Here is a 13,784-nt window from a genome sequence, read left to right as displayed (position 1 = left end):
GAAGCTGGATTAGGGCTCCAGCTGGTGGAAGGCATAGTCTGATAGGCACTGGAAAGTTATCATATTGCCAGTCTACACTCTAACAAACTAGACTGGTGCAAGAACGTGGACATGGTCTACAGAAAGGGCCAGAGCCGCCTCTACTTTCTGAGGCGGCTGAGGTCCTTCAACATCTGCAGGACGATGCTGAGGATGTTCTATGAGTCGGTTTTAAATTTTCTTAAAAAATTTGAATACATTGTAAATACCTGTATTTTGAGATTTTAGTTTTTGTTTTATCCTATTTTTATACTCCGCACTTTTCTCCTTTCTTGGTCGGGAATACTGCATGTGCAATGTCAGAATAAGAATTAGAATTTCCCTCCAGGGATAAATACAGGAATTATGATACTGATACTGCTACTGGGCAGAACACGTGTGGCAACGTATGTAGTTACAGCCGCAATGCCAACACACAAACCTGCTTTCAGTAGACCTTTGGCAGAACAATTCCACCACCTTCTGGGCTGGTCCACAACAGCTGCATCGTCCAGAAGTGTATAATATGCTGGCTCCTGTGAATGTGGTTGTTTTTTAGTGTCAGCAGCAGCAGCTAATATCGTCTCCTGTTTCTTCAGCTGTTGCGTAAGATTGGTAACTGATTGTTGCAAAGCACCTATTTTGCTGTAAATGTCCTCTGTCTGCAACTTATAACAAGTTAGTGACTTTAACATTTTTGTTATGAGCTCACTGTTCCTCTGTGTTACCTGCTCTGTTTCCAGCAGTTGGTGCTGAACATCTTGTACAATTGCCCTCAGGTTTTTGTTCTCATTCTCACATTTCTCTGACAAAGCCTCAAGTTGAGCAGTCTCATTACCCGGGGTCTTTTGCTCCCTTCTCAGAGCTACTTCCTTTTGCTGAAGAGCAATCAGTGCCAGTATCAACTGTTTGCCCGCTGACACTTTTTTCTCCAGACCTTCAACTTTTTCCTGCAGTTGTTCAATTTCTGCGAGTTCATGTTTCATTGGTATTTTAGATTCATGCATGGCCACTTTATCTCTACTTTCTTTCTGAGGGGCCCCTATTTGAAAATCAAGGTGATCGATTGCTACCCACTGCTTTAGATTCTCTGCTTGTTGTTCCTTGTATAGAGAATGAAGTAGGGCCATGTCAACAGCTACATTCTCCAACGTGACCCTCAGACGTTCAACACTCTCTTCTATATCACTTAAACTTATTTTATGATCCACTACTTCTTCCGACATGCTTACTTAGGAATGTTGTTCACAGCCCGTTAAACAAGATAATTTATCAGCCAATAAATTAAAACGTGGTTACTTATCTGTGATGACTTATTTTTCCAATCTCTTAGATTAGAAGAGAGAAGTCCTAAAAATGCCTCAAACAGCTTGTTGTTTCAAAGCAAAAAGCAGTCCACCTGAAGTAAATTCTGGGTCTATTTAAATGCTCGGGTCTTTCATCTGCGCTTTGATCTTCAAACACTCATGACGCAATAAAGAGTTAGTGATCCATCCATCGCGCATGCGCTGTAGAATGTTTATAGATTTTTGAACTCAAACAAGATTCAGTGGGATTCAGTGATGCGCATGTCTACGTTAATTGGCTGATTGTTAATGAGGCTCTCTGGCTGGTGTTTGTTTCATTTACAGTTATAGTTGCCATTTTAAATGAATTGACAGGTTCATGTTTCTATGACAACAGGTAGTTTTTACAGACTTAACACGTACTGCACGGACTTACCGCTAACTTCCTGGTGTTTTATTTAACAAGTTATCAGTAACGGGTCATAATTCAGAAACTGTGTCTATGTCCATCCTGAGCGTTTGGTTTGGCGTTTGGTCCTCACGAAGTCGATGGTGGTTATTCGCTGCTCTGTGCGTACATGATGACACTGAGGGTCTAGTTTCGTGAATAAAGCGGCCAACCCGACCAAATGCGCCCTGTCCAGCGCCGGGAGCGCGCCAGGCGCGCAGCTGTTTGGCGCGCGAGCTGGACCTGGAATCTTACCCGAATCCGAGTTTGGTGTGTCTCTCTCACTTTGTGATTATTTAAGTGCATACAAATTATTTTCACAGTTTCCCCTATTTTAACACATTATAAACTAAAAAAAAGAGGATTCTTTTCTACACAATGGCCTTCGATGGCCTTGATGATCTTGCCAGGTTAAGAGTTGTTCGTGGTGCTGTATTGCATCCTATTGAGACTGAAAACTTAGCTAAAAGTGCCACTGCTAATAACAACAGAATTGGCTCCACCTGATCGGCCCCAGACCTGTTGGGATCAAGAGAACTAAGAACACGATACACGATTCATAAAATGCTGCAATGAAAAGACTTGAATCTTGAGTTTGTTTGGTATGTGGTATGTGGTATTCATGTGGTATTTTTGAATACACAACCTGATTGAATGAAGTGTTCATTGAATGCATAATATACACTCTTTACAGCTCTTTACTCTTTGAGCTGGTGGTACAGCCTTGAAGAAATTCACCGGGTAAGAATGAAATAGGAGAAGAATCATGTGATACTGATTTAACCGTTTTCTAAAACTTTTCTGGCTACCCTTTGCTTTCAGATAACGCAGAGACATCAAATGATCATTCTGAATTTTTGAACAGTGAGGAACTTGCTACATGAATTGTCTGGCCAACAACCCAAAACTCAATAAATTTCGGTTTTATACTGATATAAAAGACATAAAAGCAGCAAATCATCACACTGGAGAAGCTAAATTTTCTGTTGGTCGACTAATTAATACTGGTTGCAGCTCTAATGACATTAATAAAAACGATTTTAAAGACTTTGTTTTTGGAGCTGGTGTATTGGAGGGGCATGACCTGTTTGTATAGTGCCAAAAATCCTCACCACAGCCCTGAATTTTAAAAATATGGTGCATATTCATTATGTAACGTGTTGTTAAGATACACTGGACTATGTATCAGTCATGCGGAGTGAGAGTCCAGCGGCTGGCTGTGTCATATCCTGGTTAAAAAATCCAGATGAAGGCTGCTCGGGACCTGCAGCAGCTCCAGAGCCTGCGAGGACGGGCAGAAAGGAAATGTGACCTGGAAACGATAGTCTGAGTCCAACATCATCTGGGTGGACCCATCACGATCTTGGAGTAATGACTGTGACAAGGAGTGGTTGGGCATATTTAGTGACATATGGCAGGTAAACAGGTATTTGATGACGCTAAAGTTAGACAGTGAACAACAGAGCTCACCTGAACTTTGCGGACAAATGACGACGTCACCCTTTTCTCAAAATCGTCAATGGGTGTGTAGGAGTTCAAAATCTTGACAATCTACAAATTTGAATGTGGGTTTGTTTCACATTAGTTTAAATCTGGAATTTTTAATATAACAAATACTGTATGTGTGGCATGAATAAAGTACCTGAACAGAGTTGAGTTCTGTGCATTTTTCACTGATCTCCTTGGCGTCATCATCAGTGGACTTTTTGACTTGCAGCAGCCAGGCAGCCTGAGATAGCGGCCTCAAAGTGTCTATAGCATTAGAGCTTTGTAGTTCCTTCTCCTTCAGCCATTCCTCCAAGTAACTGATGTTACACCTAAACAAACAGAACAGCAAAGCTACAATGTCATTTTTGTCTACAAAGAAATGCGCTCTTATTTGAATGAAAACGACCACAGACCTGATCTGCATTCCTTTCCTGCAGGAACACATATCTTTGCGGAGCATGATGTTGTTGAGGGTGGTCGCACCAACGAGGAAGAAGAGTTGTTTGACAGCCTGTTTGATGAGGCCCTGCTCCATGCCATGCTGGCTCATAGTGGAGTGGAAGGCACTGAGCTGCTGAATGATGGAGGAGATTGTGTATGTCTCTGAGTCCTCGTAGACGCTGTTGGAACGCTTTCGTAAGCCTGTCGGCTTCATGCTAGAAATCCCCTGTAAACTCTCGTGCTCCAACACGCCAGGTACTGTGAAGTACAAGAAAGCAAAGCAGCATATTTTAGGTTGGTTATAAACGCTGGACACAATTAAAACGTGCACGTGATGAACTTTGTAAAATACCAATTGCCGGAGTGAGGCTCTTTTCCATGACAGTGATAAACTGATGGTAGATGTGGATGGCCAGGTCGCTGAGAATCTGTCTGTGTTCTGACAAATCGAAATTCTGCAAGCAGTTCTTTTTCTGGCGAGGAGTATTTTGTTTCATGAACTCCTTTTGTGAACAGAAAGTAAAACAAGAAAATGTCAATTGACACTGTTTTATTAATAAGTTACAGTGGAAACAACAATGCATTTTGCATGTTTCTTCATTAGATTTGACCTATGAGAGAGAGGGAAGAGTTGTTCTTAATGTAAATTATTAAAAAATATCAAACCCCATTGTGCAAATATTGATTTTTATTGGTCCACTGTGATTTATACTGCGCTAGCTGGCACCCAGGAGTGTAGCAAAGTCAAAAAACATGATAAACACAGTAAATACAGACCTCCTCCCCGCTGTACTGCTTCAGACAGTTGAGTAGCTGATATGTGTTTGAGAGCCAGAACGACAGCAACTCAAAATCTTTGTGGTGACTCTGAAATGACAAAACGTCAGCAGCCAGTTGCTTTCATTTATTTTCAGTAAGCCATATTTCTTTCAAATTCCTTAGAGATATGACATTTTGATTTATTTAGTACCGTCAACACATGAGCAGCCTAATCTTAGATATGGTTCTGAATAAATTCATTATTTATTTAGCAAATCTACAGCAGAGATAAAGGCTAATAAAGTGAAAATTGACCTCACCAAGATGACTTTTTTGACAGCACTGATGATGACATTCATAAGAGACTTGAGTTTGGCTTCATCGTTCAGATAGTCAGCATGGCGGATGCACATGAAGAGGATGTAAGCTGGCAGACCGGGGATCATATTGACCACCACACCTTTGGGCTTTAGGTCTGTCAGAACAATCATTTCATTTAGTTATCAGTTATTCCTACTGAAACACACCCGCTTTCCCAGCACACACAAAGAAGTGGAAGGCAATCAAACTCACAGGTTTACTGTATATGAGACTGACATAAGTAATACAGAGGATGAATACCGAGAATGATGTTCTGAATGAGCCTGCGTTCATCTTCCCTCTTGAACTCCAACATTCCGAGGTAATCTTTGGGAATGGCCGGCGCAGACATTTGTTTGGCTGTACGAGAAACATTTAAGTGATGGAGAAGTTGTAGAAGGTGGATTCACTCTACAATGCACATGTACAAGCTCTACCTTTCTGTGTTGTTTCAAGGCTCTTTATTTGATTCCGAAGTTTCTTGATTAATCTGTCTCTCTGATCAAGCTGCTCTTCCAAGTCCTGAAACGGAATGTAGAACTTTGTTACTGTCCTTCAAACAGACATGAACATGTATTCACACGCTCACTCACACACACACACACACACACACACACACACACACACACACACACCATATTCTCAGCAGTTAGCCGCGAGGTCTCCTGTCTCAGTTTGTTCTTGGCCTCACTCTCCATCAGCTGCATCCTCTTCAAGTGATCGTTCTCCTCTTCCAGCTCCTCTACTTGGCCTTGAAGCTCCCTCCTCAACTCCTCCAGCTCTTCAGCTTTAGCTTCAGAGTGCCTACACGGCAACAAATATCACAACAACTCAGAAATGGCCAACACTTCTTTAATCAAGACGCAAACGCCGGTGTTTTACCTTCGTCGTGAGCTCTCTTCTTCAATCTTTCTTTGAAGAATGCAAGTGATCTCCTCAGTTTTTTCTTTCGGGTGACGTGAACAAAAAATAAACAACAGAGAAAGTAAAAAACTAATCTGCAAAGAGCATATAGAGACCATATTGAAACCGCTGGGAAAAATAAGCACATATGTACCTGCTAGTTCTCTGCTCTGATCGCCTACATGGGCCTCCAGTTCTTCTTTTTGTCGCTGCAGCTCTGAAACCTGCAGTTTCAGCTCCGGTATAATCTGTGGATCATATTAAATAAGCACAAATCACGGTATGATGGCATATTCTGCACCTTATCTGCCTTCAGAATGGAAATATGGAATCAAAAAAGCAAAAACACACCGCGTTTTCACTGCTGAGCCTGGAAACCTCTTGGCAAATATTCTCGTTGACATCACTTTTCTCTTGGAACAAGTTTTGTAGTTTTCTGTTCTCATTTTGAAGGTGGTCCACTTTCAATTTCAAGCCCTCCAATTGGGTGTCGTAGTTTTCTTTCTGCTCCTTCTGGTGGTTTTCCTGTACTCTGCCAACAGAGATGGATACATGACACACAAAGGCTTGTCACTCAGGTGCAGAACAGGACAACATGGATATTAAGTGAATGGACTGCACTTGCTGGTAGTAAAAACAGACCTGATAGCTCTTTGTAGACCATCAAAGGTCTCCAGAAAATCTTCATCTTCATTTATCTTCTCAGACTTGTCTGGAGTTAGCCTTCAGAGAAACAATGTGTGAGATTAAATAGCTAAATGAAATAAATAAATAAATAAATAAAAATCACAGAATTGCATTTTACCCCAAAAGAAGCTCCTCTTCAACAACACCTCCAAGAAGTTGTCTTGTTATGTCGCTGATTTTAGCTGCAGAAAAATATTCAAGGATCATCTTCAAAATAAAATTCTTAAATTTTCTTCACTGAGGGTATCTAAATAAAAGCCTGTACCTCTGGCTTGTTCAGACTGTTCCTTCAACTTTCGGTCCATGTTATTTCTCTGATTTTGTAGGCTGTGAAGATCTCTCCGTAGCTCAGGAATGACCTTGACATGTTTGGAGAGCTGGATGACCTGTTCCTGCAGGTCAGAGTTCACCTGGTCCCCCTCCTCTGTCTTTCTCTGCAGAATGACTCTCTCTTCTTTCAAACTCTTTATCTCCTCTTTGAGAGTTTCCACCTCCTTCTCATGGTCCTGTCTCTGGATCTCAATGGTGTTCTCTGCAATTCTGCCAAGACTCATCTCATTAACAAATGAAATAAACTGAACAAGCTGAGCTAAATTTTGCTTTAGCTGACAGAAATATTTACTCCATGGTCTAGATGACACAGATTTTCATGACTTACTTCCTAAGCCTTGTTTCATATTCTTTCTCTTCTAGAAGACTCCTCTTTATTTGATCAAAGCTCTCTGTAATCGTGTAAAATTGGTTACAAATTTGGTTGAAATTACAGTGAAAGCATATATAGGAATTTTGACTCCTATTACCTTTGGCCTCTTTAGTGGAAGCTTCGAACTTTTTCTCCAAGTTCTGTTTTTCAAGATTTAATGCATCTGTTTCCTTTTGAAGCTGTGCAATTGTCTGGAACGAAATTAAAATTGTCTTTAAAGGGCTCATAAAGTCTGCTTCATGAGCAAACAAAACACAAACAACTATATTCAGTTTTAAGCAGAAATTTCAAGACTTACCAGACCAGTTTCTTCTTTCACTTTCTTCTCTCTTGCCTCCAAGGATGCCTTCTGGTTGGTTAATTTTTCCAGCTGTGCCTCCAGACCCTGAAGCTTGTCCAGAGTTTGAGAATGTGAGTTGGCCAAGCTTGTCAGTCTTTCCATCAGTCCACGGTTCTCTTTGTTCTGTGAGGGGACAGCAATTCAGTTATGTCCTCTACATAAATGCCACAACTGAAGTAGCTTTGAAAACAACTTCACCTGCTCTTCAGTCTTCTTTCTGAGCTGCTGCACCCTGTAGGAGAGCTGAACATTAAGCACCAGCCGCCGCATGGTTTGAAAACGGCGCCGTGCGAGCCACGCTCTGGCATACTTCTGGAGAACCAGGGCTTTTTGCTCCTCCATCATCTGTTAATTAACAAAGAGATAGCAGGGCATTAATGACATGTGGATAAGCTTCATATTTTCATCATACTTCATGATTTATTAATTAACCCTCAGTTACGGACCTTCTTGTAGCGTTTACGGGCCATCCAACCTCGTGTGAAGGCCTGGATGGTGATGGAGGCCAGAAGGACCACCTGATAGATCTGTCGGAGGCGGTAACCTCTCCAGTGTCTCTGGATCACCACTGAAGCCCAGGCCTGCTTCAGTGTAGCAGCACTCACCGTTTTGCTGCACGTTAACAAAAAAAAACAACAAAAAACAAATACATGTTAGCAGACACAACAGAGGATTCGGCTACCTACTTACCTACTACTGACTTCTATGCTCAGCTGCATATCATTCATGTGATGCTTGTTTTTAATTTAATTTAATTTAATTTAATTTATTAATCCCAAGATGGGAAATTACTTCTCTGCATTTAACCCATCATTGATTGAAACACACACAGATCAAGCACCCAGGGAGCACACTGGGGGGTTAAGGGCACATCAGCCAGCTAATGGGGGGTGGGGACATTATCAGTCCACCACACTGGAAGGGGAATCGAACCAGTGACTTTCCGATAACAAGCCACTTCTCCAACCTCTAGGCCACAACTGCCCCCAAGTTTCTCTTTGTATGTAACTAGAGGGTCTGTTGGAAATGTTTGGATATCTGCTTTTAACATGTAATTTTTCAGGCTCCTACCCTCTTCCTTCTTTCAGACCAGTGGAAATTTGTTCTTAATGACTTGCCCGGTTAAATGAAGGTTAAAAAAAAATATAAGTGAACGCCTCTAACCGGATTGTCCTCTTTCCACGGATGTAATCTTGAAGGATGATGGCTGCCTCTCTCATGCGCAGGTACTTCCTCCTCTGGCTCCACCCACGGACATGTTTCTGGATGGTAATACAGGCACCTCTCAGCCGGTCTAGGCGCAACTTCTCGAGATAAGCTACCTGACCGGCTCGGAAGAAGATCTTTGTCCGGCCAAACTTGTACTGGTTGGGGTCCTGTAGATCCAACGATGAGGTGATACACAATCATGTAGTGCACAATAATAATTCATGACAATGTTATATTTTAAGGAAGCTGCCAACCTGAATCAACCTCTGCAACAAATTCTTGCAGGTCTGTTTCTTGTCACTGAGGTCTGCTTCCTTGTGTGACATAAGGATACTGTATCGGCTATAAAACTCAATGTACGTCCACCTGCAAAAAATCATTGTTTGTCATTACAATATAAGTATATGGAGATGAGAATATTGTAATTTGGCTAGTACAGAAGCTAGAATCACCTGGACGGATAGCTCTGTGCACTGATACGAATAGTTTCAAGGACTCCACATGCTCGCAGCTGCTGCACCACCCTCCTGGAGTCATATCTTTAAAAAAAAACAAGAAAACACCGGCTTCAACCAAAAACCAGGTGGACACAGGGTGGACCACGTCAAACACAATTTCATCAGTACTCACTCAAATGGGAGCTTTTCATCATTGGGCTTTATGCAGCGCACATAGTGAGGGGTGGTAGCATTCAGAGTTTCCATCAATAAAGAGAGGGAGCTGCAGAACTATAACCAACCACAAAGAAGGGATAAAAATAAAATTCAAGAACAAAGTTTTACTCTGTACGCATTGATAAACACAGGATATTATGGAAACTTCAGTGAGGGAGTTCAAGTCACTGATGAGCTGTGACAGAGTGTACACATTTTCACCTTATCTCCCACAGAGGTTCTCAGTTGTTTATTGGCTGGTTTCACTGAAGGTCTGGCAGGTCTCACTTTGACACCTTTACTGTTCACAGTGTTTTGCTCCTCCTCTTGGAAAAAGTTGGCCAGAAAAGGAAACTGATAACAGTTGCAAACAGGAGATATGTATTAAAATGAGGGAAACAAATTCAATGTGGCATGGGTTGCAGAGGCGTAAATATAGACAGTGCAGTCCTAGTGAGTGATTCACATTTCTACCTGAGAAATACACCTGTATTCAATTATATTCATATTCAATAAAAAATCCCATTTGATATATTTAACCTCATAAAGGGAAAAGTATCTGTTATTTTTTTATTTGTAAAATAGTCAGTTGCAATCTGTAACATAATTAAAAGCCAATTCTACATGAACTAAAAAGACTATAAATGAATTGTGAAATAGTGTACAATTAAATTAACAATTTTTGATGATTAATGGGTAATGCCATCCAATGTCAACTCTGTATTTGATCACGTGATGAGACGATGTGATACACGGTAAACGCTGACAATCTCAGGACATCTGGAAGACAAGTGAACAGTCATGCCTTTCAAACATGAAAGCGGCACTAAGGACAGACAGGAAAGAAAAGAACAAGAGGAGAAAGTAGCAAAGCTCCCTTAGTTAGATTCTTTTACAAACAGCCGCCAGCCCACTGACGACTCCCCATCTGACAGCCATGCAGCAGTTAGTTAGTGTAGTTAGTTAGTAGTTGTAAATAAACACAAATTTTTAACCGCTGTGTTATTACCTTACTGACTCTCATAATGTCAACCAGTTCTTTGTAGAGAGTGTCTCTGTTCTTTTCAAGAAAACCTCTGCATTGATATTCCACCTGTTAATGGGGGAAACAAAGATTTGCATAGATTAAAAAAGGTAGAGCATTAATAGCTGATCCTTTAAGGAGTAATTTTGGTGCTACATTATGCAGGAAATGTGTAAGAAAGGGTCAACGGACTGCACCTTGTCTGCAAAGTGTTGTATCACAAATGCTTCATTTGATAACCTGGGCTTCTCAAACAGAGGATTGGCCTCCAGGTAGATGAACAGCTTTTGCAGCCAGCTTTGATCAGTTCCCTGAGGAAACTGAGGAGTAAAAACACGTGTATGAAAGGCACAGCAGTCATAAGAAGCACAATCAAGGACTCATTTTATGTCCTCTCAGTTACCAAACATTCTTCATCAAGCAAGTCAAGTATCCCCATCTTTGCTTCAATCAGATCAATGACAGGCTGATTGTCATAGAAGTCTATCAACGTCCATGGGATGTCCTCTTTCATGTACTCCTCTTGCTCCAGCTTGAACACGTGCTGATTGAAGAAAGACAACAAAATAACCCTCTGAGCCAAAAGAAGGGTGCGCAAAATGTTTTGTAATGATTTGGGATGATGGAGACACAAACCAAGTTAAACTGCTGTTGAAGCTTTTCATTTGCGTAGTTGATACAAAACTGTTCAAAGCTGTTGATGTCAAATGTTTCGAAGCTGAGGACAAAGGACATCAAGATCACACAACACACACAAGGCAGCTGAAGAGACCCAAATTTTCAAGTATATGAAGAAAACAGTATACAGTGAATCTGCATTACCCGTAAATGTCCAGGACACCTATGAAAGCATGTTGCTTTCCAGGAACACGCAGTGCTGTATTTATGCTGTTAATAATACAGTCAAACAGGTGGGCGTAGATCTGCTTGGAGAGGGCATCTCTGGCATTTACTGCCCGCCCCTTGGGCACCGGCTTCACCACTGTCTCAGTCACCAGAACGATCCTTCGATGGCACAACCAACGTGCCAGTTCCTCTGAGCTCACACTCAGTAACTCACAGAAGACTGCCAGGTGTGGATCACTGGGCTGAAAGATATGCAAATCAAGCTTCAAGCTGAACCAAGTCAAAGTGTCACGGTCTAACCTTCCAAACAAAAGAGGGTTGAGACTCACAGAAACCAAAGATCTGTCCTCTCCAGAGCTTCTGATCTCCACATTTCCCAGATGCAGAATAGCTGCCAAAACTTTGAACACATATGACTGAAAGTCTTCCTTCAGCCCTGGAGACGCAAAGAAGAAGGTAAAGATACGTTCAAGTTTTACAACTAAAAACAAGTTGCATCCTGATAGTTGAGGTGGTTTGTACCCAGCAGTGAGAAGGTCCGTAGAGTCTCTTCCATGTCTTTCCTGTCATCTACACCTTCAACAGTGATCTCACCGCCCATGCAGGTGTACAAGAATTTATCTGCACTCACTATAAAAAAAATATACAAAATAATCCCATAATGATGTGCCTGACTGCAAGAGATTTGATGTGTGTTTTAAGTACATCAGATTAAACTGAAACTTGCAAAGAATGCAAATACTCACACAATCTTAGATTTTTGAACTCTGGCAGGTGAGCACAGGAACACAACTGATAGAATATGTGATAGTTTCGCTCGTTGTCTGCCTGAGAAAAACAAGAGTGTCATTAATACAACGGATCGGATATCTTAGTTATCTACAGATACTGACATCTCATGCGCTACCTGGAATACAACTCTGGATTTCTCCAAAAGGTAAGTCCTCATATTTGCTCCGATGATCCGGTACCTCTTGTCAAAGCTGATCTCTGTGTATTTCCCAAAACGGCTGCTGTTGTCATTCCTGGTGGTCTTTGCATTTCCTATTGCCTGAGAGAAAACCGATGCAGGTGATCAGGTCTCTTTGTAATGATATAAGATGTCTTAATGAAGGCATTGGGTGCATAAAAATGGCCAGTTAGATTAATGTTGTAACAGCAAGGGAAAACGTCAACCACCATCAACTTGCTCCATTCATACCTCTGTTACTGGGTTAGACGCCAAGACTTTGTCTTCAACTCGAGTCTTACTTCCAGATTTGCTTACAACAGCAAAGTATCTCATGGCGTATCGAGCAGACACTGTTTTACCAGCTCCAGATTCACCACTGACGATGATAGACTGGTTCTTGTGGTTTCTGAGTTAAACAAAGGGTGTAGGTACTCTGTTATAATGAAACTATACATTCTACTTTGTGTGACTATTTCAGCTTTTATTCACCTGGCCATCTGTTTGTAAGCCTCCTCTGCCACCGCAAATATATGAGGGTCCATGTCTCCCATGTTCTGGCCTGAGTAGGCATGAATGATTGCATCTCCGTAGATATGAAGCTGTTTGTATGGATTTACAGCCACCAGTATAATACCTGGAAATGAGGAAACAGCACAGGTTGAGCCAAGAGCACAATCTGTTGACAACCTGCACCTCAGTGCTCAGATATAATTTCGTCAGTCAAAGATTTGTTTCAACCGTACCACAGTAGGTATAGATGATTCTGGACTCCACGAATCGCACTTTAAGATTGTGCAGGACTGCAGGTTCATGTAGATAGCTGAGAGCTGTGAGGTCGTTCTCCCCCACCAAGATGTCCGGGTTGCGAAGCGGAGGGAGCTGTGGTTTTGACGGCTCAACGGGGTAGTAGTACTCCTGTACAGCCACAGGTTATAGGAAAGGTTATATCAGCTGCTGCTTCTCACCGTCATAAATCCGCTGCAGCTGCATATGAAGGTTTTCTTACATCACACTTTACTTACAGAGCCATCTTCAAGAAGCAGTTCAAGAACATTGTCCCCATAATGAAAGTCTCTCATAATCTCGGCTGATTTCCACACATGTTCTGCATCTGGGATCCATATTCTGTTGTACTATAGGAAAACAACAGTGACAAGAGAATAACATATCAATGCTTACTATAGAGTTATATAAAATATGTATGCCTGCAAATACAATGCTATTCTCTGTGTAAACATGTATTTAATAAACTAGGAGAACATTAGTTTACTAAACATTTAAGTCGTTCTGGTACATATTTATATCAACAAAACTAGCATTTAACTCTGAACATTGAGACTTTTAATTCGTTTCATACCAAACCTTTCTTCCTGCTTGTAACTTCCCTGAGTCCTGATAAAGTTTCCATATGTCTCCGCAAAACAACATGACGGTGTTATGATCTATACTGTAACAAAAACAGCGAGCTTTTGTCTTACCTGCGTGTACAGTTCCAACAAAGCCATGTTTATGCATTACTGTTTTAATTTCAGCTCAGTCACTTTACTTTTTGATCACCTGTCATTATCACCACTTAGTTACCAGCGAATTTAGTGCCTGCTCTTCACAACTTTGCCAGTCACAATAGACAAAATGATGTCGTTTTTCCGGTTGTAATTTTCAAAATA

The 13,784-nt window shown here is 41.3% G+C and overlaps 1 protein-coding gene across 1 annotated transcript; it reads right to left on the bottom strand.

Annotated features, from left to right (window-relative positions):
- Nucleotides 1–869: 869 nt before the first annotated feature.
- myo5c (myosin VC) lies at nt 870–13,760 on the bottom strand. Its single transcript, XM_046393287.1, has 40 exons — nt 13,596–13,760; nt 13,140–13,250; nt 12,861–13,032; nt 12,607–12,751; nt 12,367–12,523; nt 12,073–12,216; nt 11,912–11,993; nt 11,688–11,795; nt 11,495–11,601; nt 11,142–11,407; nt 10,956–11,037; nt 10,723–10,863; nt 10,517–10,639; nt 10,305–10,388; nt 9,518–9,649; nt 9,273–9,370; nt 9,095–9,181; nt 8,897–9,008; nt 8,598–8,809; nt 7,880–8,045; nt 7,632–7,778; nt 7,392–7,556; nt 7,191–7,284; nt 7,049–7,112; nt 6,656–6,930; nt 6,509–6,572; nt 6,346–6,426; nt 6,055–6,235; nt 5,858–5,951; nt 5,683–5,746; nt 5,436–5,604; nt 5,238–5,322; nt 5,062–5,160; nt 4,761–4,915; nt 4,459–4,548; nt 4,034–4,184; nt 3,654–3,939; nt 3,395–3,569; nt 3,223–3,303; nt 870–3,127 (listed from the first exon to the last, which is right to left on the bottom strand). The coding sequence occupies exons 1-40, from the start codon at nt 13,620–13,622 to the stop codon at nt 2,975–2,977; spliced, it is 5,229 nt and encodes a 1,742-aa protein (XP_046249243.1). The 5' UTR covers nt 13,623–13,760; the 3' UTR covers nt 870–2,974.
- Between the last annotated feature and the right edge of the window lie 24 nt (nt 13,761–13,784).

The sequence above is a fragment of the Scatophagus argus genome, chromosome 7 (genome assembly GCF_020382885.2).
Source record: "Scatophagus argus isolate fScaArg1 chromosome 7, fScaArg1.pri, whole genome shotgun sequence".
In the NCBI taxonomy this organism is placed as follows: Eukaryota; Metazoa; Chordata; class Actinopteri; family Scatophagidae; genus Scatophagus; species Scatophagus argus.
Note: the sequence above shows the minus strand (reverse complement) of the source record. Positions and strands in the feature narration are given on the sequence as shown.